The following is a 24,782-nucleotide window of genomic DNA, read 5'->3' on the forward strand; positions in this document are numbered from 1 at the left end:
TTCTAGCAACGATGGAGTACTTAGTCCGAGACAGTAGCAACCAACCCACGGTCCCGCGCGGTGATGCCGGGCACAGCAGACGAAGAACGGGGCACACCCGCAACACACGTGTTCCGTTATCCCTTGCTCCAGCCCTGTAGCCGCTTTGCCTCTCTCTCTCTCTCTCTCACTTTTCATCCCTTGAAGAACCACCAAGAATAGAAACTCGTGTGCGCATGCTGCCTAGGCAATTGAAGCTGTTCCAGGGGGTGATACGTACGTTAGAGGCGATCGGCGTCAGATCAGCGTCGTCGGTTCTTGGGAAAGGGAGTCCGGCCCGCCCCTTTTCAAGTGAGGGATAGATCCGTTTCAAAACCACGGATGGACGGAAGGATGTAAGGCCTTTTGTCTTTACCTAGCCGTGCTGGGAAGGTGATATGCAAGATCGGCCCAGGCTTCAGATTAGTTGCCCTCGTCCCGATCAGAACTGCTCTCAGCCGACCGAACGACACCCGATCGACCGACATGGCATGGGGGGCTTGGGACCTGGGAGGCCAGCAACGTTGATATACCACCACCACCAATGCTACCTGACGGAAACCTTGGCTGATTGGGGGATCGATCTTAGAACACACAATTCGACCTGTCAGGCCTGGCTTCATTTTCTGGCATGTGGTTGCATTGGTGGCTTACCTGCATCTTTCGCACGCATTCTTCTCATCATACATGTGAAGATGGAGGCGTCGTCTTGGGGCATGGCAGTGCATTCAGGGCGGCTACGAGCCATGAGAGATGAGCCTGTGTGAGCGCCACATCTAGGCGGGTTATTCCCAATCCAACCCAGAACAATAGCGAGGGCCGAAAGAACGAGATAGATAAACCCGGAGAACATTACATGGTGGATTTAGTGGCTGATGAAGTTGCGACACTTTCGATTCTCTGTATAGCGCCCATTCTAGGCATGATTGGCTGATGTGAACCAGTCAAGTCGCTGCTATACGCTTCGTGTACCCGACTTCTTCCTTATTTTTGTTATCTTGTTTGGAACCAGTGCGCCGTTGATTGACGTATCTGGTTCCGGGACACAGTAAAAAACATGGCAGTCCTGCTATAATTCATGTCTGCATCACCCGGTAAGTCCTTGCGTCAATATTGGAAAAGAAGCGGTGGACGTTGACGCTCGAAATAGCAGAACAGTTCCGTTCCGTGCCTCAATACGGCAGATGGACGGCCGAGGTAGTTCAGGCCAGAAGGAGGTGGTGTGCGAGGACCGCTTCCCATTGGGAGCACCGTCACACTAACAGATGTCATCCGCGGGTCCCTCTGCCCCCAACCCCGGCTGCAGCCAGCGCCGAATACAACCTGCGGCTTACTGCGTACCTCTCTGACCGCCCTCATTGTATTAACGACCCGAGGGCTGGGATGGGAGGGAAGAAAAGGGCATCCATCCATCTATCTGTCGGTAGCAGGGTTGCTTTGATTCCTAGGCGCCGCGCCGCGCCCGGGGATTCCCTCACATTCATGATTAGCTGCCTGCCCATTCATCAGCTCGACCCAGAGACTCGGGAACCACTCAGAGAGCTGTTGGCTTTCGTCGCAACGCCTACCGCTTACGGTCACATCGGAATCCAATAAAGCGTTTGATATTGGCCTTATCATACATGTATCATACGATGCCAAGTAAGGGCGTGCCATGGTGTGCTTGTACTCCGTACCCCTAAGAGCGAGTGTGTACCCGTGCGGACACGATTGGGATTCATGAACGCTTTTCGGCGCGGCAAACCTCCCTGCACAAGTGCGGTTCTATTTTGGAAGAGAGAGTGTACGATGGTCATTTGATGTGATGCACACTTGTCCGTCTCCTTTCTCGATACTTGGCGACACCATTTTCGGGAGGTGGGCGACCAACCCTGATCTGATCTAAGAAAGCAAGGCGTACGATTGTCGACTTTTCCCCTCTCTTCATCCACTTTATCCGAGATTCGCTTTTGCAAGACTCGGGGCCATCACAGGCTATATCCCCTCTGCGTAATCTAGATAGAATCACGGATCGAAGCTCTAGAGCGGGATGCCGCAAAACCCTCAACCTGGTCGGCGGAACTGCGGTGTGTATGTGTATGTGCGTGTAAAGTGCAGAAGTGAGAGTCGCCGCCCGCCATCATCAATCTGTCTCTTGGCGGGTGGGCTTCTTCCATGCATGCTTTAGCAAACCTGGCGGCTAAGATGAGACTCGGCTACGCCTACACGCCTACATATCTCTACATACATGCATGTAGTTACTGACCCTGCCACCCTTCCAGAAAAACAAACGGCCGAAGTGAAGTGCAGACAGACGGGCAGGCAGGCATATGTCTCTGTCTACATTGCATTGTTCGCGCATTCTATAGATGAAACTGACGATAGAGCGCACACACCACATGCATCATCCAACAGCGCCCCCTCGACCTGCTCTGTCGATCTTTCTCCTCGTTTGAAACCGGGGTGAGTTGAAGGTATGTAACCCCCGAACATCGTCATATCCGTGTGGCTGGAAGCCCATCTACTCTAACATCCCTACATTCTGACCCTGCTGTCTCTGCCGTCTTCCGCTCCGACCTGGAAAGGCGCACCGCAGGAACCCTTCCCTAGCCATCCAGGCTGGCCGTTCCATTTCTGTGACTTCTTTCTTTTCTTTTTTCCCATCCTACTTTACCAAGCAGATGCAGATACAGACACAGATAGACGGATGTACACTCATGCAACGCTAAGGCACAAGCTCCCGTGTATACGACGTGCGCCGATGTGAATCGATAGCGTCGCCTCAAGGTGGGTGGTTGCGGGGGAAATCGTGACGATTAATATGGTCGTTGGGATCCTTCTCTCTCGTTGGCTCGAGAAAGTTACGGGGTTGCGGGTGGCTTGGTTCTATAGCAGCTCTCGAATTACACCACCGGGTTATCACCTCCAAACCAACCTACAGCACTTCAAACTCATCACTGTGCCCTCCCCACTTCCCCTTTCCACCTCCATCCATCCATCCGCCGCCGCCGCCGCCGCCGTTGCCAATGCTACCTTGTCCATAATCTCGGTCCCGACTTCGTCGCATTCTGTAACTGAAGCCTTTCCGTGCGGTTTCTTCACGGTAGCAGTCTCGCTGACGATGGTGGATCGGCCCGAGAGCCAAGGTGCCTGGTGTTCAGTCAGGCTGGTTGGGCGAAACAGTGAAGCAAAGCCCCAAGCCAAGCTGTCATCTCCATTACCTGTGCAACCTCCCTTCGGTAACGAAAGCATGTGTGGGTCGGGTTGGCTGGGAGCCAGCCAGCCCCTGGCCTTTTGGTTTCTCATATCTCCTCTTCTTCAATACCCGCATCATGCTCACGATGGGGATTTGGTGAGTACTGTAGGTACATCAAAGATCGTGACTTGTAAGCATGCTTTCTCTAACATAATCATCCGAAGGACACACCCCCAGAAGGTGAAACCAATCAACTTTGCGGGGGAAGTGCCTGCCCAACCGGTGATAATCCATGGCCTACACAACAACAACACAATGCAATGGTCCTCCATTCGGTATGCTTATCAGGGTCAGCCCCCAGACCGAAGTGGTAGTAGTAGGCCAACTTGCTAATTTCATCTCGCTTCTCCCTCCGTTCACTAATAGTACGTATTGCTATATTTGGGACCAAACAATCAAACGGTCAGCCGACGACGATGGATATGTCAAAATCGGGCAAAGACTCACTTTCAGGCCGCCAGGCTACCATGCCGGCCGGTGCTGTTGTTGCACACATCAAAAGGAGGATGCCGCGGCAGGCAACTATTGTGCCCATGGACGATTCGTTCTGTGTCACCCCATGTATTGTACCAGCCTACCTCATATTAAGTACTCTAGGGTCTGTTTGAAAGTACCCACCCCAACGTCTGGGCAAGACTATGGCTGCCGTAGCCAGGAAAACAACCGAAAGAGGTTCCTGGCATATCCAGCTGCGAGTTTATGTATCCCTTCCCATCTTCTCGCCGATGCCAAGTCTGACCTATGCAGCTGCTAATTGGTCATGAGGTCCAGCAAGCTATCAAGGTACTCACTGATACGAGATAGAGGCGCTGAGTGTGGCATCGAATCTAGCACTGTTTGACGGTTGTGGGCGGCCAGGTACACGATGAAAAAGCTCACCGTTGCTGCAGAAAGTTACGTAGAACGCTAAAGCCGCCAAGCGAGGCGCCCGAAGAAGGATTCTCTCAGCGCCCGCAAGGCTTAGACTGGGGAGGCTACAGTGCAGAACGCCCCAGCTAGCCAAGACTTGAACAGTGAATACCTTGGGCTAGCGTTGCGAAAAGTTCCCTTCTTGCCAGATGCAGATACGGATACAGTACATACACAGTCAAAAGAAAAGAAAAAAAGCCACTTCTCGTTTCATCCAAGGCGACCTCGTATCACAGCTAAAAAGCCAGATGCCGGCACCCACGTGGCGCGCCGCGTGGTGTGGCATTTCGTACCACTTCGAATTCTTCATTCAGCTCCTACGTAGCTCGTTTGGCGCGAAGCGTTTGTTGCCGTTCCCATCATTTATTTCCCTGCTTGGCAAAAAAGAAAAAGAAAAACACAAGTTATCTTCGTGGGAGCCCGCCGCTGAAGATCTTCTGCAGCAAAGGGAATCTACATGATCTCCATATTGGTATCTCTCGGGTGTGTCGATGGCGGTGAGGATCATCTGCACAGGCACGTATGTAGGTAGGTATGAGTACGAGACCGTTCGTGGGCCGCCTTTCAATCGATCACTCGTAGATAGCGACGATGCAAAAGGGAGAGTGAGCCCAAAGCATGTGACTTCATCACCAGATTCATGGTAACAGATCGGTAACAAGGAAGTGAAAGGGGGAGGGGGGTAAGGTAGTGCTGCAGAGAACAATGGAATATCCCGACGAGGGTCGCGACATGAAGGCAGTGTATGTCCGTCATTGCCATCTGTTGCAGCCTTTCAATGAGTATGCGATGAGCCGTTCATCTAGATGCATAGTACAGATGGCCATCTTACCGCCCCTTCAGCTAGTCAAGATGTTGTGTCTCGCGACCGTAGACACCCCCGAGACCACCAGCCAACCATGATGCGAGTCTGGGTTGGAAAGACGGGCTTCACACTATTCGTACGGCCAAGACATCAACACTGGCTGGCACTGCAGAGCTTTTTGAGATGTGTCACCTCGCACGACAGTTACAACGTTGTCGAGTGGCACGGCAGCGCCCATCGCGATGTGATGCCTCAGATCTCTCTATTGCCCTGCAGCTCCCAGCATCATCGGGCGGCACATTGCTTGCGCTGGCGTTTGATAGATGCCGAAAGGGGCTTTTGGCTGTAGGTAAACGGGCAGCGGTGCGACCTCAGGCTACCCCACGGACATGGCCCCGTCTGTCCAATTCGCCTATTTGAGGCAACTACGCATGTTGACTCAAGTGCCCGTGGAATATGGGCTACTGTGAGCCCGACCCGGTGGCCACCCGCATCTCTCATGTGGAATCGGGAAGCGACATCAATGTACCCAAGGACCCTGGCCGGGGGTGTAGAAAGGTAACCTTGCCCTCAGAATATCCATCTCGCGGATTTTGGCGGAAGATGACCCATGAAACACGGAATAGTTTTGGGTTAGCTAGAAATGCTACTATTGTGTTGTTCGAGGTAGGTATAGCTGATGCAAAATTCCTGTCTACATGGCCATGTTTAGAACCTCCGCTTCTTCTTAGCGGGTGCTGCCGCGGCTTTTCGCTCCAGTTCCTTTGCCAGCTCAGCTCGCCTACGCTCGGCTACCTGCTCTTCCGTCTCTGATTCCTCGGACAATTCTTGCCCTGCGTGTTTGGAACCGCTCTGCTGTGCTTGCTCTTCTGGTCGTCGCTTGCCAATCACTCCCAGTCGGCCAGCCTTGGGTTTAGCTGTGCTTGCTGTCGTGACACCCTTATCTTGTTCTAAAGAAGGCGATCGGGTATGTCTAGCCATTGTCTTTGATCTACCGCCAATCGTTCCGAGACCGCCTTTCTTGCGCTGAGTAGGGGCCGGCTTGGGCGGTAAAGAGGGTGGGGGTGATTTCTCCTTTTTGGACCCATCGTCCGAAGCTGTGGCATCGTCGTCTTGAGGTGACGGCTGCGCCGGAGTCGGGGTGGGCGACTTGACAGGCCGTGGGGTTGACCCTCGCTTCTTTCCGATGAGCCCGATCTTCTTGACTGGTCCTTTCTTGGGTGAAGGTTTCACCGGCTCGGCATCGGATTCCGATGCTGTATTATCATTGTCTACTGCAGTGACGCTCTGCGACGATTGGTTCGCCGAAGACGATCGAGCTTGCTGGGAGGCACCTCTGCTGCCTATTGTACCTATTCGCCTCGGAGGGGGCTTCTTTCCCTCCTTGCGTAGCGTAGGGTGGCTGCTTGGGCCGGCATCAGACCCATCGTCCTCGGTAGTACCATCATCATCGATTGCACCATGCTGTTGCCTCCGCTTGGATGCTAGATGGGGTGGTGTGGCTTGAACCTGGAAGTCATCGTCGTCATCCGTGGGAGTCTCCTCTTTCTGCAGTGCTTCCTCTTTCTCCCCGCCCTCTACGGCTTCTGTAGATTGTTGGATGAGCGTGGGCACGGGTCCTGTCCCCATGTGCTCCCACCAGCCATTCAAGTCATCAGATGCGCAAATTCCAGATTCTTTGAGATGGACAGCCTTGGAACCTCCGAGAACCTCCTGGACCAGGGATGAGACATCAACAGGAGCCGGAGTGCCTTGGCTCATGACCAGTCTCCATTCTGACTCTTCAAATGGGGCAAGACCGGCAACCTTGGTATCTGCTGCCACTCGTGATATCTTGCGCTTCCCGGGCAGGGCGTTGAAGACATACTCCAGCCCTGTGCCCATAGCCTCAAGTTTGTCCACCAGCTTGGTGATGATGGCATCCTTTTGATGAAGAGCAGCGATTAGATTATCAACCTCACGAGCCCGGGCATGCTGTGACTGGACTAGGGGGAGTACAAGCTCCGAGGCGAGCGAGGCGGGCGACTGCTTGGTGAGATTGACGGGCCATTTCAGGGGTTTCAGGCCGCCTGGAAGAGTACAGGTAATGAGTAGTACAAGCCCTCCATTCGGGGCAGCCTCCAAGGTGAGCTTGGTCTGATGGTGCTGCGGACTTGACGTGTCGAATGCAGCCTGGAGGTAGTTGAGCAGGATGGTCATCTGATCAGGGCCTTCTGTGAGATCGATGCTGGTATCCTCCTGGATGCTTCGGGCAAAAATAGCCTTTCGTTCTAGGGACTCGGTCCACACATTGGCCAGATCGGACACATGCAGTTTGTATGTGTTGGTGCCGAAATTGGGTGAGACGATCAAGGCGGGGATGCCATTTTCAAAGGCCGGCAGCGGCACCCACTTCAGAGTCGTTGCTTTCATGGCAAAAGGCGGAAGGAGTATCCGGCCGGGAGAGGGTCAAGACCGACTGGTTGGCGGTATGCTAGAGACGCAGCGAATGCGAATGCAGTGTGACCGGGTCTGGACAGCATCGAAGGGAGGCTCGCTATTGCATCCCGTTGAAACCCCGAGCAAGAAGACTTGTTGGGTCCCAGTGAGACCTTGGAATGTCGTTTCAGTCTTTGAAATGGGTGTAGACTTCAGGGTGATGGGCGACGTGAGCGGTCAATGGATATGAGAGTGGTCACGGCGCGTTGCAGAAGCGGCCTTCCAGTTTGGGCAGAATGAGGAAGGCGACGATGCCAAAAGGCAAGAGACTTACGCCAGAGACGCTGTGTCACGCGGCCGGATGAACCAAGTAGTTATGTTATTGTCTTGTTTCGAGGTCGTGGGTGGCAACACAAAAGGGCGGCCTGGTTCTTTGGTCCATTACTTTGGGTGTCAGTCAACCAGGCAGACGCGACAGCAAGCTCCCGTGAGTGTGAGGTGTCTGCAGTAATTCGGCGCACGGACGTTTCTGGTTCGATGCTGTGCCACCCTTCAATCTGCCATTTTTCGTTGAAGAAAGCCTTGTCTGCATCGAGTGCACGACATTTAATCAAAGAGATGATGCCCTGGGTAGTCCAAGTTGGGTTGTATAGATACTTTGGCGTGAAGTACTTGCACAGATTGACTGGCATCTCAATAATCATATCTGTCAATTGATCTCAACTTCAAGCTGTCCATGATCAGTTAAACCTTAGGCCCATATTGGAGGTTCAGGGCAGTTCAGCGCTAGATATAGCTACGGCTTAGCGCTCCAGTCCCCTGTAACTTGGGATCTTCCAGTGCTTCCCAGCGCTGGAATCTGCTCTCTTCCCGCTAGTACAGTTCTTCAACTGGCCACAAAACCCGATCTCACTCGCACCCGCTGCTTTATGGAGTAGTTCATTGACACCTAACATGCTTGCGGGATAGGTTCAACCAGTAATACATACTAATTTTGCCAAGGATAATAGATCGATCGGCTCGGTCCTAGATAGTATCAAATTCATTGCCCCTATTTCTTTGTAAAGGACGCCATACCTCAGAGGTTGCCCGAGCGGCGGTGTTCGGAGGAATGGCCTCGGAGACTTTCCTAGCATATAAGTCGATGTCAACCGCTATTGCAACTACGAAAAACATGAAAATATAAGGTACATTATTTTCCAGTATTATTTATCTCCGCGCCGACCTATTGATCCAAAATGACGAACTTCACTATCGACATTACATCGGATCCCGTGTGCCCTTGGGTATGTTAGGCACCCAGATTTCACAAACGTTGCAGGCTGTAAGAACAATGGTTGACGAGGAAAACATGTTGAAATATGTGTATAGTGCTACATGGGCAAGATCCGCCTGGACAGAGCTATATCCCTCTACCAGAAAGTCTACCCGGGCGGCCGCCACGACATCTTCAGCATAGTCTGGCACGCCTTCTACCTGGAGCCGGACGCGCCGGCCGGCGTCCCGGGCATCCTCTGGGCGGAGCGGCACGCGCAAAAGTTCGGCCGGGGCGACGGCGAAGGCGAGGCGAGGGGCCGCCACCTGCGGGAGCAGCTCACGGCCAAGGGGCGCCAACACGGCATTGAGTTCAGCTTTGGGGGCAAGATCGGCAGCACGCGCGACGCGCACCGACTGATCACGCTTGCGGGACGTAGGGAGAAAGAGGGGAAGAAAGGAGACACGGACGAAGCAGCGGGGGTACAGGATCGAGTGGTCATGCAGCTCTTTCGCGACTTCTTTGAGGGCAAGGCCGACATCACGAGCCGCAGCATGTTGGCAGAGCTGGGGGAGAAGACCGGACTGGGCCGACGCGAGGAACTGCTGGCGTGGCTGGCGAGCGGCGAGGGAGGCGATGAGGTGGACGAGGAGGCGCGGTGGGCAAGGGAGGAAGGGCAGATGAAGGGGGTTCCCCGTTTCGTCGTGCAAGGGAAGCACGTCATTGACGGGGCGCAGGATGAGCAGGCCTTCATGGAAGCCTTTGTCAAGGTCAAGGAAGAAGGGGAAGGGGGTTGGACGAGCGGACTTCATCGTCAGCGGCCGCTGGGGCTGCAGCTGCAGCTAGCTGCTCACCAGGCGGTTCTTGCAGCTGATGGGAGTTCTCCAACAACTTCCGTTGGTGTTCTGTTCTGATTGCTGTTGCCTGTCGATGATACAGGGCTATCCTGGGAGTCAAGGATTGGCAAAGCAAACCGGTCCAGACGTTTGGTTTGCTTGTTCTCTCTGGAAGCAGTCCGAAGCTCAATCTAGAACAAACTTGAAGAATACCACGTAAGATAGATATTGTATGCCTGGTGACAATGCACAAACAAGATGCATACACGCCTCGTCTCTTATGACCGCTACCCATCGCTCAAGCCAGCTGGTACGGCACCAGCATGCATGCCACTCCCATGTGAGTACAGTTGAGAAAGCAACAATAGGTAAATATCCTCCAGGCATAAGGCACCCAGAGCATTTTGGTCTCCTCGCTTGATTAGGTAATTGATGACTACGAAGCCGTGTCTGGATATAGACCTGTCTAGAGAGGGGGCACTCAGAAATGGAGCGCCAGATATGAAACCATACCATGAATAAGTAATGGGTCGTTGAGACGACCGTCTAGAGTGATCGATAGTCCCAAGTTCAGGAGGAATACATCCTGGATGAATATCCTCAAGCCGCGCAACCAGCTCTTTCCATATCTGATCCTCTGTGCGTTTCCCATCCTCGTTCTTAATCCAATCTGGGACCCAATCCCTTCCCAAATGCACCTTATAGTTAGCACATTTGTTTTATTCAGGTACGTAGGATCGAGTAACCCGAAGAAGAAACCCTTACTCTTTGATCTCGCACCCCGACAGATACTTCCCATGCGCCTCCTCCCCGGCCGCGACCCCGTACAGAGCCGTCCGGCTCCCCCGTCACGGCCATCCGCGCCGCCAACAGGACGCTCATGACGTCGATGTAGAGCCGGTAGTGCCAGGTCGAGTACCGGGCGAGCCCCGTCCGGCAGAGGCCCGGGTTGATCATGCCGATGACGACGCCCGTCTTCTCCGGCGGGTACAGGCGTACGAGCCTGTGGATGATGGGGATCTGCACCAGTTTCGAGAGAGCGTATCTGTAGGAATAGTACTGTCAGTACGAGACACGCAGTAGCGAGTGGGTACAAGGGAAGTGTAGATATATCGGCGCTTGTTCACGTACCAATTCCGCATGTTCGCCTTCTTCTGGTCATTCAACCCATCAAACACATTGTCCCTGATACTATTCAAATTATCGCGGACCGAGGACGCCAGCGCACTAGTCACGAATACCAAGCGCAGCCTGCTTTCGGGAAACCGCCTCGCTGTGTCCGCGAGCATGGGCAGCAGCAACGGCCCGAGCAGGGTCGGCGAGATAGCGTTGACGACGACCGAGGTCTCTTTCCCGTCGTCCCCGTCGTCCCCGTCGTCCACTGGTCCAGGTAGACCGCCGCGTTCGCGACGAGCGCGTCGAGTAGGTCGAGCTCGTCAGTCGCGCGCTTCGCGAAGGCCTGGACCGAGCCGTACGACGCCAGGTCGAGGCTCCAGACCTCGGCGACCCCCCTTGCGACCGGTTGCAGCCTCGATCTCCCGGCGGGCCCGTTCGCCCGCTAAGTATCGTTATTCGGTGGTTCATTGATAACCAATGTAGAATCGGGATCTAGATACTTGGCCAACGCCTAACGTGACGAAGTTGTTTCAGTCTCAGGATATTGCTATTGTTCCGTAGTCCGCATAGGTCGACATGGCTGCCAGACAGATTTAGAGGTTGCGGACTTAACGGTGTTTAACCAAGACAAATATCTACTTGGATGCTGCATCCTTGTAATAAGTGGTAATGACCTCATCAGCCCAAATCCAATAGTCAAATATTGTTCTATTTATCAATACTGTAATCTAGTTGATGGTTTATATGAAAGGCCGTCTAGCATCACCAAGTAAACCCTTCGTTATGCCACCAAACGTATCTCCCCTTTTTCGCCCATACGCCCACGTATTCCCGCAGTTCACGAGCCATGGCATCTGGCCCGCATACCAAGACCGCCACCCGGTCTTCCACACCTTGTCTGAATGCATCATCGACAATCTTCTTCAGGTCAGGCCGTCTATGGTTGCTAACAGCTGCGTGCTTGGCACGTCTGTGATCCGCATGCATCTGATCCAGTTCGATCTCCTCGTCGGCACCGCTTGAGCTGTCTCCATGACCATTGCCATCCGGCCCGAAGTCGTTACCGGTCAGGTACAGATGAACATGGTCGTCGTCGAGAATGCTCTTCTCAAGCTCGGAGGTTGGCCAAGTGGCCTCACCCGGCTGCCGGACCGCCCATATCATCTCGGTGCGGGTTAAGGGATGCTCGCGACTAAGGTAATGGTAGATGGGTAACGTAAAGGTCGCGCCAACGCCTCCCGCAAAGAGCAACACCCGATCGAACTTTACGCCAATGAATTGGGGAAGTACCTCGCAGCGCCATACGGCCCTTCGATGCCCAACGAAAATCTCGTATTTGCCCTGCCCATGCCGGCGAGTCTGTTAAAGTTCTGTGTCATGGGCCCCCGAAGCTGACGCGCAACGAGGGTGAGTTCCCACGAGTCTTCGCTGACTCCAGCAACGGTGAATGGGCTGTAAATATACTCAAATACCAGATTCGAAGGCGAGACTGGGTTGGCGCTCGGGCGCGATGATGGGGGGACATTTACATAGGCATGCGCACCAGGGCTATCCTTGAACTGCGCGGCCATCTCGGGCGACACCGTGGCGGTGATTTTGACGAGATCCGTGCCCGGGATCGACTGCAGTGCAGCTTGCGCCGTGACGGTGTAGAACTTGCGAACGCCAATGTCAACCACTATCACTACCAAGGACTCGATCATGTACAGCCTGGCGTGGTGCACGTGGAAGAAGATGACAATTGGCAGAGTCATTGCAACTGTAAGATGGGTAGCAAAGAACACCCGGTATGAGTAGTCGCGCACCGCAGCCAATGCCGTTGTGTTCAGGGAGTGTCATGCTGATAATGCCGACCAAACCCAGTATCACAGTCGTATTGGTGCTCATCTTCAGCACAATTCCCATCTGAACAAACTTGTTGGAGTAAAGTACCGCATGCGCAGCGAGAAGGAAGTACACGATGCGGCCCAGCGTTCGGTGCCACCGATTGATTTCCTCATGAGAGGAACGGAAAGCATAGGCGACAGGATTCAAGTACTTCAAGGACAGCAGGTACTGAACGGGGAACTGGGAGCACCCAATGGCGGCAAACCTCTTAGTTAGGTGGTTGTAGTCTATCGGGATCATTAGTTCTCTCATTCGTAGGTTAATGGAAAGGATGAGGCACGGTGGAGTTGAGACTCAACCACCGACTCTCCTACGCACCATTGCCAGTGCCCATGAAGCATAAGAACACAAGCCAGACTGTCCAAAGACCGCCAAATATGAACTGGTCTCGCCGACCCCAATTCTTGCCGGCGATATAGATGTCGTCCCCGAGATACCAGGAGATGCGGCGGAATACTCGACCCACAGACCCGGTGGTAGTGCTCTCTCTGATGTATTTGGCTCCGGGCGACGTCGGCACCGCATCGTACGCGATTTTCTGGGTGGTCTCTCTCCGAGAGAACCAGACAGCGAGCCTCACGACCAGGGCGACAGCAATTGGCAGTAAAGTTGAAAGCTGGGCATAGAGGCCGTAGCTATCCAGTGCGAGACGCCGGGCGTGCTTCTCAGCATCGCTTATTTCAGCGAACGAGTAGGACCAACCCATTTTGGCAAACGCGCATCAATTGAGGAGAACAAGAAGAAAAAGAAAGGCTTCCGCCAGAACGCGACATTCAACTGCCAGCGCGTGTGCTGCGATCTACCAAAAAATGAGGGTTGAACCGGAGTCGACTTGTTCGAGGTTCAATAGCGCGATAAGCAAATGACTGGCGTTCCTCTGGGCAGCGCAGGGGACAGCTTGACAGCCAACCTGGCCCCTTTGCCTTGAGCCGATGTCCGACACCTCGCGGATTGCATGCTGACTGGTGTGGAGGTACTCGTATATGCGGGTATCCGGTCTGTGAAGGTGCTTGCTTTTTCTGCTTCAAGAGACGGGCCACAACCAACTCATCCGTATCAATTGAGGGATATCGATATAAGTCACGATAAAAATCAATGTCGAATATACTGACATCACTGCAAGTTTGGCACTGGCACCTTGAATCCATTGCAGGGCACCATGCTCATCAGGCCCGAGTCTTTGGAGCATAGCTCCCAACTGCTTGGCTCCGCCCTCCTCAATGGGATGAGTGCGGGGCCTCAGCATCCGCTAAACATTCCTCAATTGGCGCCTATCTGGTAGAAGAGTTGCAGGGCTTGCAGGGTACGTTACCGCTCTGGCTCGGATCCGTGGCTGAGACACGCCATTTGTCATCCCAAAATTTGAGCTTCTCAATGTCGGCACCGCTGATGCTCAGATCCCACGGTGACGAGCATGGCGTATTTTGAGGTATGTTGTTTGCTCTGAACGTCCGCTTAGAAACGCTGGGGCGGTGTTCTGAAGGTCGCACATTCCTCTAAGTGTTGCAGGGACTTACCAGAGGAGAGGATGATCTATGCCTTCTGTGGTTTGCTTATCCGTAGCAGGGCAACTGAGGTCCGATGCACCTTTCGTAAAGGCTGAAAGTTGCTGTAAAGAATTGAGTGAGAAGGCACTCATGATGCCGATCTAATCTTACTACTGAAACTGGCCCCCTCGACGCTCTTCCAACTCGCGCGCATGGGAATATCCCGATCTCAAGCAACTGGCTGGCGGCAAGGGGGCAGGACGCAGTGCAATAGATACAGTCATCTTTCAGGCGAATCCTGGCGCATCTTCCAATAGATGTCTTTTTTAATAACCTATAGACAGGAGGATCTGATCGGCAGTGTCGCTGGCCGAGCCAGGTTTGATTTAGATGTTACAGTAATAGGCAGGGTCCAACTGCAAGGCTGCAGCATTGTTATTTATATATCATGGCCCCAAGAATAATGGATTGCCGTCATGGGTCTGGGTAGAGCATGGCAATGTGATTGGCTTGGTGTTTCGTTTGAGCGGGCGGCTGGGCGACTTACTACGATCGTGTATCGGCCCCAGATTCGGCCCCAGTTCTTATTTCTGGACATCACGCCTATGTCTTTTCAGCTTGGCTGAAGATGAGGGTCAATTCAAGAGTTTACTGACGGCATCTTACTGTCCTGTGCAAGAGTAAACACTGCCACTTACTGAAGCTCAATGCACATTGGACCACAAAAGCTTCTATTCATGATGTTGAATAGAGGATCATCAACAGAACGGGTGGAGGGCAGAGTAAGACGATGAGATTAGCCAGGGGAAGACAGCCAGGTACGCAAAAGAATAACGAACGATTCGATATATTTAAAGGTCAAGAACGACCTGCTGTAAGTCGTTCTTTTGTTCATCATCAACAGCGTCATCAACAGCATCATTCAACAGATCTTCCCGAACCTCCTCAAGATTCCAGCTACCTACTTCTCACATTCATCCACACATCACCCAAACCCCCTTTATTCACAATGAAGTTCTCTGCCGCCACCCTCCTCCTCGCCGCCGCGAGCTCCGTCTCGGGCGCCAACATCGCCCGTGATGACGGCACCTTCACCAGCCTCGTGGCCCGGGAGAACATGCCGCAGCAGGCCTACGACATGGAGACGACCTGGATGAAGGAGCAGGGCAAATGCCGCATCTACAAGGAGCGGAACGTGGAGAAGAACCAGTTCATGGAGCTGTGCGAGCCCAAGTGCGGCAAGCTCAAGGAGATCGCCAAGGACGGCAAGACCCACAGCGTCACCTGCTTCAGCCGCGACACCAAGACCTGGACCGACCCCAAGAAGCACGACTACGTCGAGGGCGACTGCAAGTGCGACCTGCCCATCGTCAACTGGGCCGGCGACACCTTTGTTTCCGCACGTGAGTAGCCCCCTTGATCCTCTTGTCCCCTTCGTGTGATGATTACGCTAACGCATAAAATTCTACAGTCCCCGCTGTCGGCCAGGTCACTTGTGCCGTTTGGACCAAGGCCTTCGAGGATGCGGCCAAGATCCTTACCAGCGTGAACGGCATCCGCGCCGCCGAGTCGGGCAGCGCAGTCCTTCTCAAGGTCGCCAAGATGCTCTTCAAGCAGGGCAAGTCGGAGAGCAGCTACGAGAAGTACGTCAAGGAGCATTTGGCCAAGGGCGACGCCTGCGACAAGTTCGACGTCAAGAAGATGTGGAACAAGGCCAAGGAGATCCCCGACTCCATCCTCGGCATCTAAGCGCCTTCATCACCGTTTTCATCATCTGCATCTTTAAGGAGTTGGGAGAAGGCTCGGCGGGATAGTTTAGACTTGGCTCGTGGTAAGAGCTGCTGCGGTTACTGGGCTTACTTGGACTGTTTTCTATCTTCTTCTTTTTCTGAGTTGACCACTTTTGTGTCTTCACTTTTATAACACCGTACAAATTTTCTGGTCTCCAACATTTTGAGCGACCCCCAAACGTATCGTGAAAGTGGCTGAGAGCAGATCACAGCTCAAGGCTGAGGAAACAACACATCCATGGGAACGTGTGTGTATAAAGTCTGCCAGGGGTTTTCTTCCATACAAGTCCTGTATGGATCAACCGGTATGTGAGTTCAGGCAAGAGGTATATCTCGGTTATACAAATTCATGGGGAAAGCTGTTCATCGAACTAGCGAAGTGTGTCGTATCTGTTTTGTCTAATGTCAGAAGGGCCTTATGACTGGCAAAATCCGGTTAGGTTTGTTCCAAAAGACTGGCAGGTGTACTTGATTATCTTTCTATTCATTCCGATTGATACCACGCCAGCCCAACAGAAGCACTAAACTTGCAGGGATCAGAATACCCTCAAGTGGACAATGGAAAAGAGAAGTCATCATACCCCAAGCAGGCGTACATTTTCTAAGTTATTCTCGGCTAGACATTGTTTGGTATGACCATTGAAGTCCCCTTTAGCTCCGACGTTGGCCTTAGAGTGCTATACAGGGCAAATATCTTCCCGGCAGCAACAAACCGGCTGACTGGGCGAGCCAAGACGAGTGAAAAATTCGGGCAGTCCGCCGCTTGTCAGAACTTAGAAATAATCTAGATTGAATAGCCCAGGAACAGGATCTACTAATAAAGATCGCTGCTGCCCCATAACGCAGTCCTCATTTGACCGCTTGTTGCTTACGTACTACCTAGACGTAGGACCGGGTGAAAGTCTGCCCTCTGGGGAAAAAGGCCAGGAACGCAAGGTGAGGCTTATTTCCGCGAGCTGAGTAATGAGGCAGTCACCGCCCCAGTCCGCATTAGGTAAGGCCTAACGCCGATGGGGAGAGAAAAAAAAGTTGTTAGCGGCTCCGTGGTGCGTTACCCCTCCACCCTCCGCTTCCCGTCTGCTTCACGTCTGACGTGTTACTGCAACCCATCTCCAGGCCACCCCAGGCCAGTGTGCCTATTTTCATGTGACATTATCCGAACTTGATGTCCTTCTACGTATCACTCTAGCCCTATGATGGCTGCAATGACTCGGATCCGATGCTTCTGCACAGCACCTGGTGTCGAGCAGAGGTGGCCTAGTACGTACCTATCTACTAGGCGGTCGTGAGATCTGCCGCCTCAATTCAGGGAAACGAATGGAATGTGACCGATAAGGACAGATCATCCCCACAGTTACCTGTCGACTGCCGAGCGACCCGTTAACTGCCGCCGCGATAGCAGCAAGACTACTGGCTCGCTGGCAGGACAAAGCCTCCCTCCCTAATTCTCCCAGTGGGTCGCAGTACGACCAAGATGGAGCCGCAGGTCCATGACGGCATGAACGGGGTCGTTCGACCTGGCAACGCCGAGCCATACTACCAGCAATACTATAGGGTGGCAACGGAATAAGGTAAGAAGAAGCGGAGCCAGTCGACAATATCCCGCTCGGCCTTCCGCTCTTCTGTCGCTTCTGACTGGCCGGCTGTGCAGCCACACTACTATTACTGCTGTTGACACTTCACGTACTACTCGACCCGCTTCCAGTAGAAAGCGGATCGAATTTGCAACGTCTGGCAAAACTTGGAGCTCGTGGGAAAAAGTCCCGGCTTAGCAATGCACGTGGGACGACGAACTTCGGGGTTTATACCCATTCTTTCGCTGGACCCCTCGCCAAGGTACCGTTTCGATGCATGATAAAAAGAAGGCTGGCCGTCCCCTTCTTTCTGTTCGCTCCATCCTAACTTGTTTGACTGTTCATCTCATACAAACTACCATCTATCATTTTACGTTACAAGACGCAACACCATCACAACCGACACAATGGCTACCCCCTCAACCCAGAAGCAGTGGATCATCGCGGCCAAGGACAAGGACCTGGATGGTCTCGAGCTTGTCGATGCCGAAGTGCCCAAGTGCGGAGAGAGCGAGGTCCTCGTGAAGCTTCACGCTGCCTCTCTCAACTACCGTGATCTGGCCATCCCCAAGGTACGCTTGCTATTCAGAACCCGCTTCCCACGAACTGTTGGCAAAAACAAGGTTTAGACTAACACACCATGACTTGCTACTTACCAGGGAATGTACCCTTTCCCATTCAAGACCCCCCGTCGTCGCTTGCTCAGACGGATCTGGCGAGGTCGTGGAAGTCGGCTCCAAGGTCACGCAGTTCAAGCAGGGCGACAAGGTCCTCACTCTGTTCAACCAGGGCCACCAGCACGGCGAGATCACCCGTGCCGCCGCCGCTACCGGACTCGGTGGTGCCCTGGACGGAACCCTTCGTCAATACGCTACGTTCGCCGAGGTAAGAAACTAGTCCACCCCATATATTTGCAATATCGAACGGCTGGCTGACTATCATGAAAACAGACCGGCCTGGTTCGCGCTCCCAAGAACCTGAACCACGCTGAGGGCTCCACACTCACCTGTGCCGCTCTGACTGCCTGGAACGCCTTGTACGGCCTCAAGCCCCTGAAGCCTGGCCAGTATGTCCTTACCCAGGGCACTGGTGGTGTGAGCATCTTCGCTCTGCAATTCGCCAAGGCCGCTGGCGCCACAGTGATTGCCACCACCTCCTCCAAGGAGAAGGGTGAGGTGCTCAAGAAGCTCGGTGCCGACCACGTCATCAACTACAAGGAGGACACCAACTGGGGCAAGACCGCCAAGAGCCTGACCACCGACGGCCAGGGTGTTGACCACATTGTCGAGGTCGGCGGTACCAACACCATGGAGAACTCCCTGGCTGCCATCAAGATGGAGGGCATCATCAGCATCATCGGCTTCCTCAGCGGCGCCCAGCCCAAGGCTACCCTCCTCGAGGTCCTCAGCAACATCTGCACCGCTCGTGGTGTCTTCGTCGGCTCCAAGGGCCAGATGGAGGAGATGGTTGCCGCTATCGAGGCCAACGACATCCACCCCGTCGTGGACAAGCAGCAGTTCTCCTTCGAGCAGGCACGCGAGGCTTATGACTACATGTGGGCCCAGAAGCACTTCGGCAAGATCGCCATCAACATTTAAAGATTATAGTCATCAGCGAGCGAGTCATGTATAACCTATGAATTTATGAAAAAAAGAATAATACATTTGATACCACCCATTTGCAATACTCCCCGTTCGTCCGGCGTTGTGATCTTCGTATGCGCAGCGCTATCGGCTCATATTAAGTGGAACGCGGCACTGGCAGCGTTCCGGCTTGCGGAGATTTTCTCCAGTAGACTTTATGCACCTAACTCAAATGGTTTCCGACTGGTCATTTATGTTGTGCATCTGCAAGTGTTTTTCTCCAGAAAGGGCAGTACCAAGTAATACATTAAAACAGTGCTTATGAAAACATGCCGTTGCGAGCCGTGGCACTGATAATCAAGTTCAACCATGGCGGAGCGCAGTCCGGGCGGTTTTAGTAAGTGAACACAGAAGTACTACTAGGCTTCGCCAAAAGAACGTCATGCACCGGGCCAACGGAAGGTAGAGTCTAGGCACCTGGTAGCTTGCATCTCCCCCGTAACTGTGCTTCTTATGACTGAATCCAATGGAGTAATCCCTTTGACCTTCGAGATTGTCCTTATCTCGATCAACATCAAAGGCGGATACCATCGGCCATTTCCGAGGGGGCTGCTAAGGTTGAAGCGGCGCTTTGCGGTAGCACCGGAGCAAACTGCTGGCAGCATAAAGACTAACACGAAACCCCCTCGTGGTAAGCTCAGCCAGTAGTCTCGGTACTTGGTTTTCATTCAATCGTACGAGTTCAAGTCTAGACACAGACCAAAAGAGCGCGAGCAGAGAAACCCGGAGACAACATTCCTGAACTCGAAGTTGAAGTTGGACCCCTCATTATATACCGATCATCTTATGACTATGTCATCGAACATCCGTGTGGAACCGGTGGTCTTCCCCGGAGTCGTCGGGAATCGACTTCGAGCTTCAGTTTCCAATGTCGACATTGAACACCTCACTGGTAAGAGTCAAATGAGAAAACTATGAAGCTGAGTTTTCATTGCGACATATGGCTATGAAATGATGATATTGTGACTAAAAGGGAGAATACCCGTAACCAATCGGTAACCTCCTCGGTAAGCAACCCCATATCCGCTTCTCTTCATGAATCAGGAAATGGAAACGCTGACAAGCCATCACTACTGCAGATGTGGACTTTGCGGCCATACGCGAAGCGCTTTTCACACACCAGGTTCTGGTGTTCAAGAATCAGAGCCACGTGACGCCCAAGGCGCAGTACGAGCTCACGCACCGCTTCGACCCCGCGGCCGCGTCCAAGTACGGCCATGGCGACACCACTACGGGCAACAAGCGCAGCATCCTGCACCCGGACCTGCGGACGATCCCCCACCAGCCCCAGGTCCAGGTCATCGGCCACGGGCGCGTGGACGAGTATGAGGGGCTGCGCGACTTGCGGCTGAAGCATCCGCACCACCGCACCTTCCACGCGACTGCTGTGCCCGACCACGAGGACCACTACTTCACGCGCTTCTACCGGTGGCACATCGACGCCGCACTCTACGGTGCGGACCTGGCCCCGCCCGTCGTCACCACCCTGCTGGCCGTGAAGGTCCCTGGAGGAGGGCGGCGACAAACTTGTCGCTATGAGGACGGGTCTGGTGATGAACTCGACGTCCCGCTCGGCACCACGGCCTTTGTGAACGGCGAAGCCATGTACAACTCGCTGTCCGAAGCCGACAAGGAGTTCGCCCGCACCACCAAGGTCGAGTACGCGCCACACCCGTACGTGTGGATGTCGTCGGCGCGGTCGCGATCCGATGGTCTGGGCCTCGTATCAGAGGGTCGTGAGCTCGGTATCGAGGACCTCCCGTCACCCCCGACCCAAAGGCAGTCCAGACCCTGCCCATGTGCTGGCGCAACCCGGTCACGGGCCGCCTGGCGCTGCAGGTGCACCCCTCGGCGGTGCGGGCGCTGCACCTCGGCGACGGCACCGTCATCGACGACCTCGAGCGCGTGCGCGAGACTGTCCATCGCCTGCAGAGGCCCGGGATCGCGCCCCGGCGCGTCTACGCCCACGACTGGCGCGAGGGCGACCTCGTGCTGTTCCACAACCGCGGCGTGCTGCACTCGGTGGTCGGCGCGTTTGCGGAGGACGAGGTCCGGCTGCTTCGACAGTGCAACATTGCGGCTAGTCACTTCCCGGAGGGCCGCGGGAGCAGCTGGAGGAGCAGAAGGTGGCGGCGGCTACTGCGGTTTGATGGGTTATCTCGGTTCTGGAATAATAGTGCCTACCTCTATTTGCCTATATTGTGTCTTGCTTTGTTATGCGGGCGTTGTCTTCACCTGTGCCGAGGCAAACATTGGATTTGGCTCTACGATGAGAAATATTTTCAATAGCTTAGATATTTGGCGATTTTTCTCAGAAATATGGTTGAAGTCATATGTTGGAGCTCAACAGCTCCATTAGAACTTGAATAATTAGAAATACGTGGAATTCCAAAGCCATTCGAGCGCATAGAACCGTAGCTGCAGTGGTGTTCTTACCCCCGTGAATACATTGCATATTTCGGTGGAATGTCAGGCACTCAAACTGTGCTACTGGGCAGTGTAGGTAGCTACAGGCGGCTCTAACTGGAGCTTCCCCACCACCAATACCTTACCTCCGAACGACCGACCCGACGCCCGACTTGACCAAAAGCGGGCAGCGGTTGGCGGAAGAATGTTCCACCAGCTTCCTAATTATTAAGTGAGCACCAATCGATGACTCTTGACCCTCTCCAGCTCCTCTGGGTCCAGCATCGTCATTGTGATTTTCGCCATCCGGTCGTTGCGGATTTAACAAACCACCACCACCACCAATACTTCAACCCCATCCACGGGTCTTGGAACCTCTTTCTTCTTGTTCAATTCCATTTGTTTGCGCCCAGAGATACCCGAACAACATCAACCAACAATGTCGTTCACCATTGCGGTCCGCCAAGGCCCTGCCCGCCTGGCGACGAAGCTGCCGCAGCTCACCAAGACGGCCCTGCGCACCAATGCGCCCATCCGCTCGTTCCATCGCGCATCGGGCAAGCCCTCTCAGACCTTCTTCACATCGCGGACGCTCACGGCGACCTCCGTTCTCCGAGCCACCTCCCGCAATGCCTTCTCTCAACAGTCTCGTTCATACCAGTACCAGTCCAGTGCGCCGGCGGCCGACTCGGGCTCCATGATGCGACGCCTGCTTACTGGAGGAGCTATCTTCGGTGGTACTCTGGTCGCCATCAACGCTGTATTCAACCGGGAGACCCGGGAGGACGGCGGCATGCCTCCTTTCGAGCGCGAATACCTCAACTCGACCTTCCTGCACACCGGCCTTGGTATTGGTATCATCGGTTTGACTGCTCGACAGATGGTCATGTCCGGTTTCGCCTACCGCTTGATGGTGACAAACCCCTGGGCTGTGGCGATCGGTGGTCTGGCTCTCAGCTTCGGTACCATGATCGGCACCCGCATGATTGATCCTGACAAGTAAGCTTCCCTCGTTGCCTGACGCCTGGCTCCCCTGCAGCTACTAACACTACCTTCTTTAGCTACGTGCCCAAGTACGCTCTTTTGGACTGCTTTCAATGCCACCCAGGCAGCCTTTGTTGCCCCTCTGCTTGCCTTCGCCCCGCCTGTCCTGATTGCTCGCGCCGGCCTGTACACCCTCGCCATGATGGGCTCCATCTCGTTTGTTGGCGCTACCGCCAAGCAGGAGAAGTACATGTACATTGGTGGCCCTCTGCTGGCTGGTGCTGCCATTGTCGCCGTCTCTGGCCTTGCCCCGATGGTGATTCCCGCCACGGCTGCCCGGACCCTGGCTCTCACTGAGAACATCTGGCTGTACGGTGGACTTGCCGTCTTCGGTGGTTTCACGCTCTACGACGTCCAGAAGGTCCTCCACCACGCCCGCATGGCGGAGCGCGGAATTATCAAGAAGGACCCCGTCAACGAGAGCATCTCGCTTGAGCTGGACTTCCTCAACATCTTCATCAGAATGGTGCAAATCTTGATGATGCAGCAGAACCGACGAAAGTAGAGACTTGATTCAGGAGTACGAATTCCAGGGGGTAGATCTCGATGGCACCGTTGGCAGGAGAGACAAATCCACGGTTAGGAAAAACAAAGCCAGTGGTTGATGCTCAAATTAGGAGCGACCAAGACTATTTAAAGAATAGCAAGCAACTCCCCTCTTGATGAGTTAACCTAAATAGTTGCGACTCCGCTCTCGATAAGTTATACTAGTTGCGATGGGGACTTTACTATGGTGTCTATAATAATGTAAAACACACATGAACCCACTGACGTGTTCCAACCTTGACTTGTTCCTGAATGGCATGTAAGAGTTTTAATGGATGCCAACCGCATCGGTATTCGATTCCACCAACCAGCCTCTTTGATGCGGTTGGATCAAACTCGTTCTGTTTCTGTCCGTCCGTCCAAAGTTTTGTATATGCCCATCTCAACTATAGATGGAAGGTTCGGGGAGTTGTTCTAGCAAGCCGTTCGCTTCCTTTAGCTCAAGCTCCGATTTTTGCTGAGCCTGTGCTGTGCTGTCACTGCTGTGTGCTTTTTTTTCTAGTCCGAGTCAAGGTTAGGCATGCTTCGCCAAGAAGCCTGACAACCCGGAAGCTGTCCGTGTCTTGTAATGGGCCATCCACTCAAGGCCAAGGGCGGCCGGGCGGGTATTTCTGTTCTTTTGGAGAGTCAGGTCTGAAGTAGTTCGTAGAGGGAGATTGGGAAATCTGCAGGTCCTATGTAAGTGCACGCCCTAGCGAGTCTGCATTAGCACGTTTGCTCATTACGGGATTGCTTACATGCATTACTCCAGGGCTAGCCGCACTGTATGTTGAGGTAGGTTAATTACTTGCGGCTTCTGGCCCTCTGCTCTTCTCATCCTGCCAAAGTCAAAATTGTCTGACACCGAGACGCTTAGTAGATCAACTGCAGTTCGTGTGCGCTCCTGAGCAACAAGGATGCTCACGGAACACGCCATGGCGCCCGAAGGCTGGGATGGAAATGGGAATGGCTATGACTATGTGATACACCTGACCTGTCGACTGAAGTCCCGGTCTGTCTTGCTGGACCTGTTTACTTATATGACGGGCCTGGCGTCGTTTGGAAACCGAACCATTCGACGAGTCCGTCTATTCTTCTCCTTCCCGTCTTTTGTATTTCCCGCCCGTCGAGTCTGATGGTCATCCTGCCCAAGAGACGAAGTAGTGGGATCCCATATCATCATCTCGTCCCAGCATTCCTACTTACTCAACATACACTTTTGTACTCAACGGCCAAAAGATGTCGCGAACGTTTATGGAGAGACATGGATCAATGTGAGTACGAATTTGCATGTGCTTGCGCTGGTTTTGTTTGTGTTCCCGGCCCGGCCTACAGACAGTAAAATCAACGGAACTTGTATGGATCGGAAGTTTGCCAGGCTCTTAACGCCGGGTACCCCTCGACTTGCGTCAACTTGATTCCGATTGATCGATGGCCCATCCATCACATCCAATCCCCAGGTCCCCGGGCTGACTGGAGACTGTCATGCGCCTGCCTTTGCCTGCCTGCCTGCCTGCCTGCCTGCCTGCCTGCCTGCACTTCTTCCAACACCCTAATGGCAAAACTTGGAAGGCACAAGGAGCTTCAGCCGCCAATCGCATGGGAGAAGAATGATTTGCAGCAAGACGCGGCAGGAGCAGAAGCAGCAGCAGCAGCTCTTTTCGCCCGAGAGAGAGAAAAAAATCGATAGTCATTTCATGATTATTCCACAAGGCGGCCTGGGACCCGAATTCGCATGAGTGGCATAACCACCCGTAGAGTTTGGTCAACAATTCATGCGATTCCTTTCCTCTTCCTTCTTCCTCCCTCCCCCGTCCCGCGCTCCCCGGACAAA

General features: G+C 53.8%; 9 protein-coding genes across 9 annotated transcripts; 5 read left to right on the forward strand and 4 right to left on the reverse strand.

Annotated features, from left to right (window-relative positions):
• Positions 1–5,675: 5,675 nt before the first annotated feature.
• On the reverse strand, positions 5,676–7,379 carry PG997_012161 (uncharacterized protein; the record flags this gene model as incomplete). The annotated part of the gene is made up of 1 exon (XM_066816475.1): positions 5,676–7,379. One exon carries the CDS (start codon positions 7,377–7,379, stop codon positions 5,676–5,678), a length of 1,704 nt encoding a protein of 567 aa, XP_066662167.1.
• A 1,244-nt stretch (positions 7,380–8,623) lies between these two features.
• PG997_012162 (uncharacterized protein) lies at positions 8,624–9,554 on the forward strand (the record flags this gene model as incomplete). Its single annotated transcript, XM_066816476.1, has 2 exons — positions 8,624–8,671; positions 8,757–9,554. The coding sequence occupies 2 exons, from the start codon at positions 8,624–8,626 to the stop codon at positions 9,552–9,554; spliced, it is 846 nt and encodes a 281-aa protein (XP_066662168.1).
• A 645-nt stretch (positions 9,555–10,199) lies between these two features.
• PG997_012163 (Short chain dehydrogenase atnD) lies at positions 10,200–10,765 on the reverse strand (the record flags this gene model as incomplete). The annotated part of the gene is made up of 2 exons (XM_066816477.1): positions 10,200–10,479; positions 10,608–10,765. The coding sequence occupies 2 exons, from the start codon at positions 10,763–10,765 to the stop codon at positions 10,200–10,202; spliced, it is 438 nt and encodes a 145-aa protein (XP_066662169.1).
• A 589-nt stretch (positions 10,766–11,354) lies between these two features.
• PG997_012164 (uncharacterized protein) lies at positions 11,355–13,185 on the reverse strand (the record flags this gene model as incomplete). Its single annotated transcript, XM_066816478.1, has 4 exons — positions 11,355–11,951; positions 11,996–12,351; positions 12,398–12,706; positions 12,798–13,185. The coding sequence occupies 4 exons, from the start codon at positions 13,183–13,185 to the stop codon at positions 11,355–11,357; spliced, it is 1,650 nt and encodes a 549-aa protein (XP_066662170.1).
• A 565-nt stretch (positions 13,186–13,750) lies between these two features.
• Positions 13,751–14,118, reverse strand: PG997_012165 (uncharacterized protein; the record flags this gene model as incomplete). Its single annotated transcript, XM_066816479.1, has 2 exons — positions 13,751–13,943; positions 13,997–14,118. 2 exons carry the CDS (start codon positions 14,116–14,118, stop codon positions 13,751–13,753), a joined length of 315 nt encoding a protein of 104 aa, XP_066662171.1.
• An 857-nt stretch (positions 14,119–14,975) lies between these two features.
• Positions 14,976–15,715, forward strand: PG997_012166 (uncharacterized protein; the record flags this gene model as incomplete). The annotated part of the gene is made up of 2 exons (XM_066816480.1): positions 14,976–15,369; positions 15,438–15,715. 2 exons carry the CDS (start codon positions 14,976–14,978, stop codon positions 15,713–15,715), a joined length of 672 nt encoding a protein of 223 aa, XP_066662172.1.
• Positions 15,716–17,737: 2,022 nt separating this feature from the next.
• Positions 17,738–18,928, forward strand: PG997_012167 (uncharacterized protein; the record flags this gene model as incomplete). Its single annotated transcript, XM_066816481.1, has 3 exons — positions 17,738–17,902; positions 18,051–18,215; positions 18,281–18,928. The coding sequence occupies 3 exons, from the start codon at positions 17,738–17,740 to the stop codon at positions 18,926–18,928; spliced, it is 978 nt and encodes a 325-aa protein (XP_066662173.1).
• Positions 18,929–19,765: 837 nt separating this feature from the next.
• PG997_012168 (alpha-ketoglutarate dependent xanthine dioxygenase) lies at positions 19,766–21,123 on the forward strand (the record flags this gene model as incomplete). The annotated part of the gene is given in 4 exon segments (XM_066816482.1): positions 19,766–19,865; positions 20,053–20,709; positions 20,757–21,056; positions 21,071–21,123. The coding sequence occupies 4 exon segments, from the start codon at positions 19,766–19,768 to the stop codon at positions 21,121–21,123; spliced, it is 1,110 nt and encodes a 369-aa protein (XP_066662174.1).
• Positions 21,124–21,818: 695 nt separating this feature from the next.
• Positions 21,819–22,928, forward strand: PG997_012169 (uncharacterized protein; the record flags this gene model as incomplete). Its single annotated transcript, XM_066816483.1, has 2 exons — positions 21,819–22,378; positions 22,454–22,928. The coding sequence occupies 2 exons, from the start codon at positions 21,819–21,821 to the stop codon at positions 22,926–22,928; spliced, it is 1,035 nt and encodes a 344-aa protein (XP_066662175.1).
• Between the last annotated feature and the right edge of the window lie 1,854 nt (positions 22,929–24,782).

The sequence above is a fragment of the Apiospora hydei genome (genome assembly GCF_038363865.1).
Source record: "Apiospora hydei strain CBS 114990 chromosome Unknown utg000009l_segment0_segment0, whole genome shotgun sequence".
Taxonomy (NCBI): domain Eukaryota; kingdom Fungi; phylum Ascomycota; class Sordariomycetes; order Amphisphaeriales; family Apiosporaceae; genus Apiospora; species Apiospora hydei.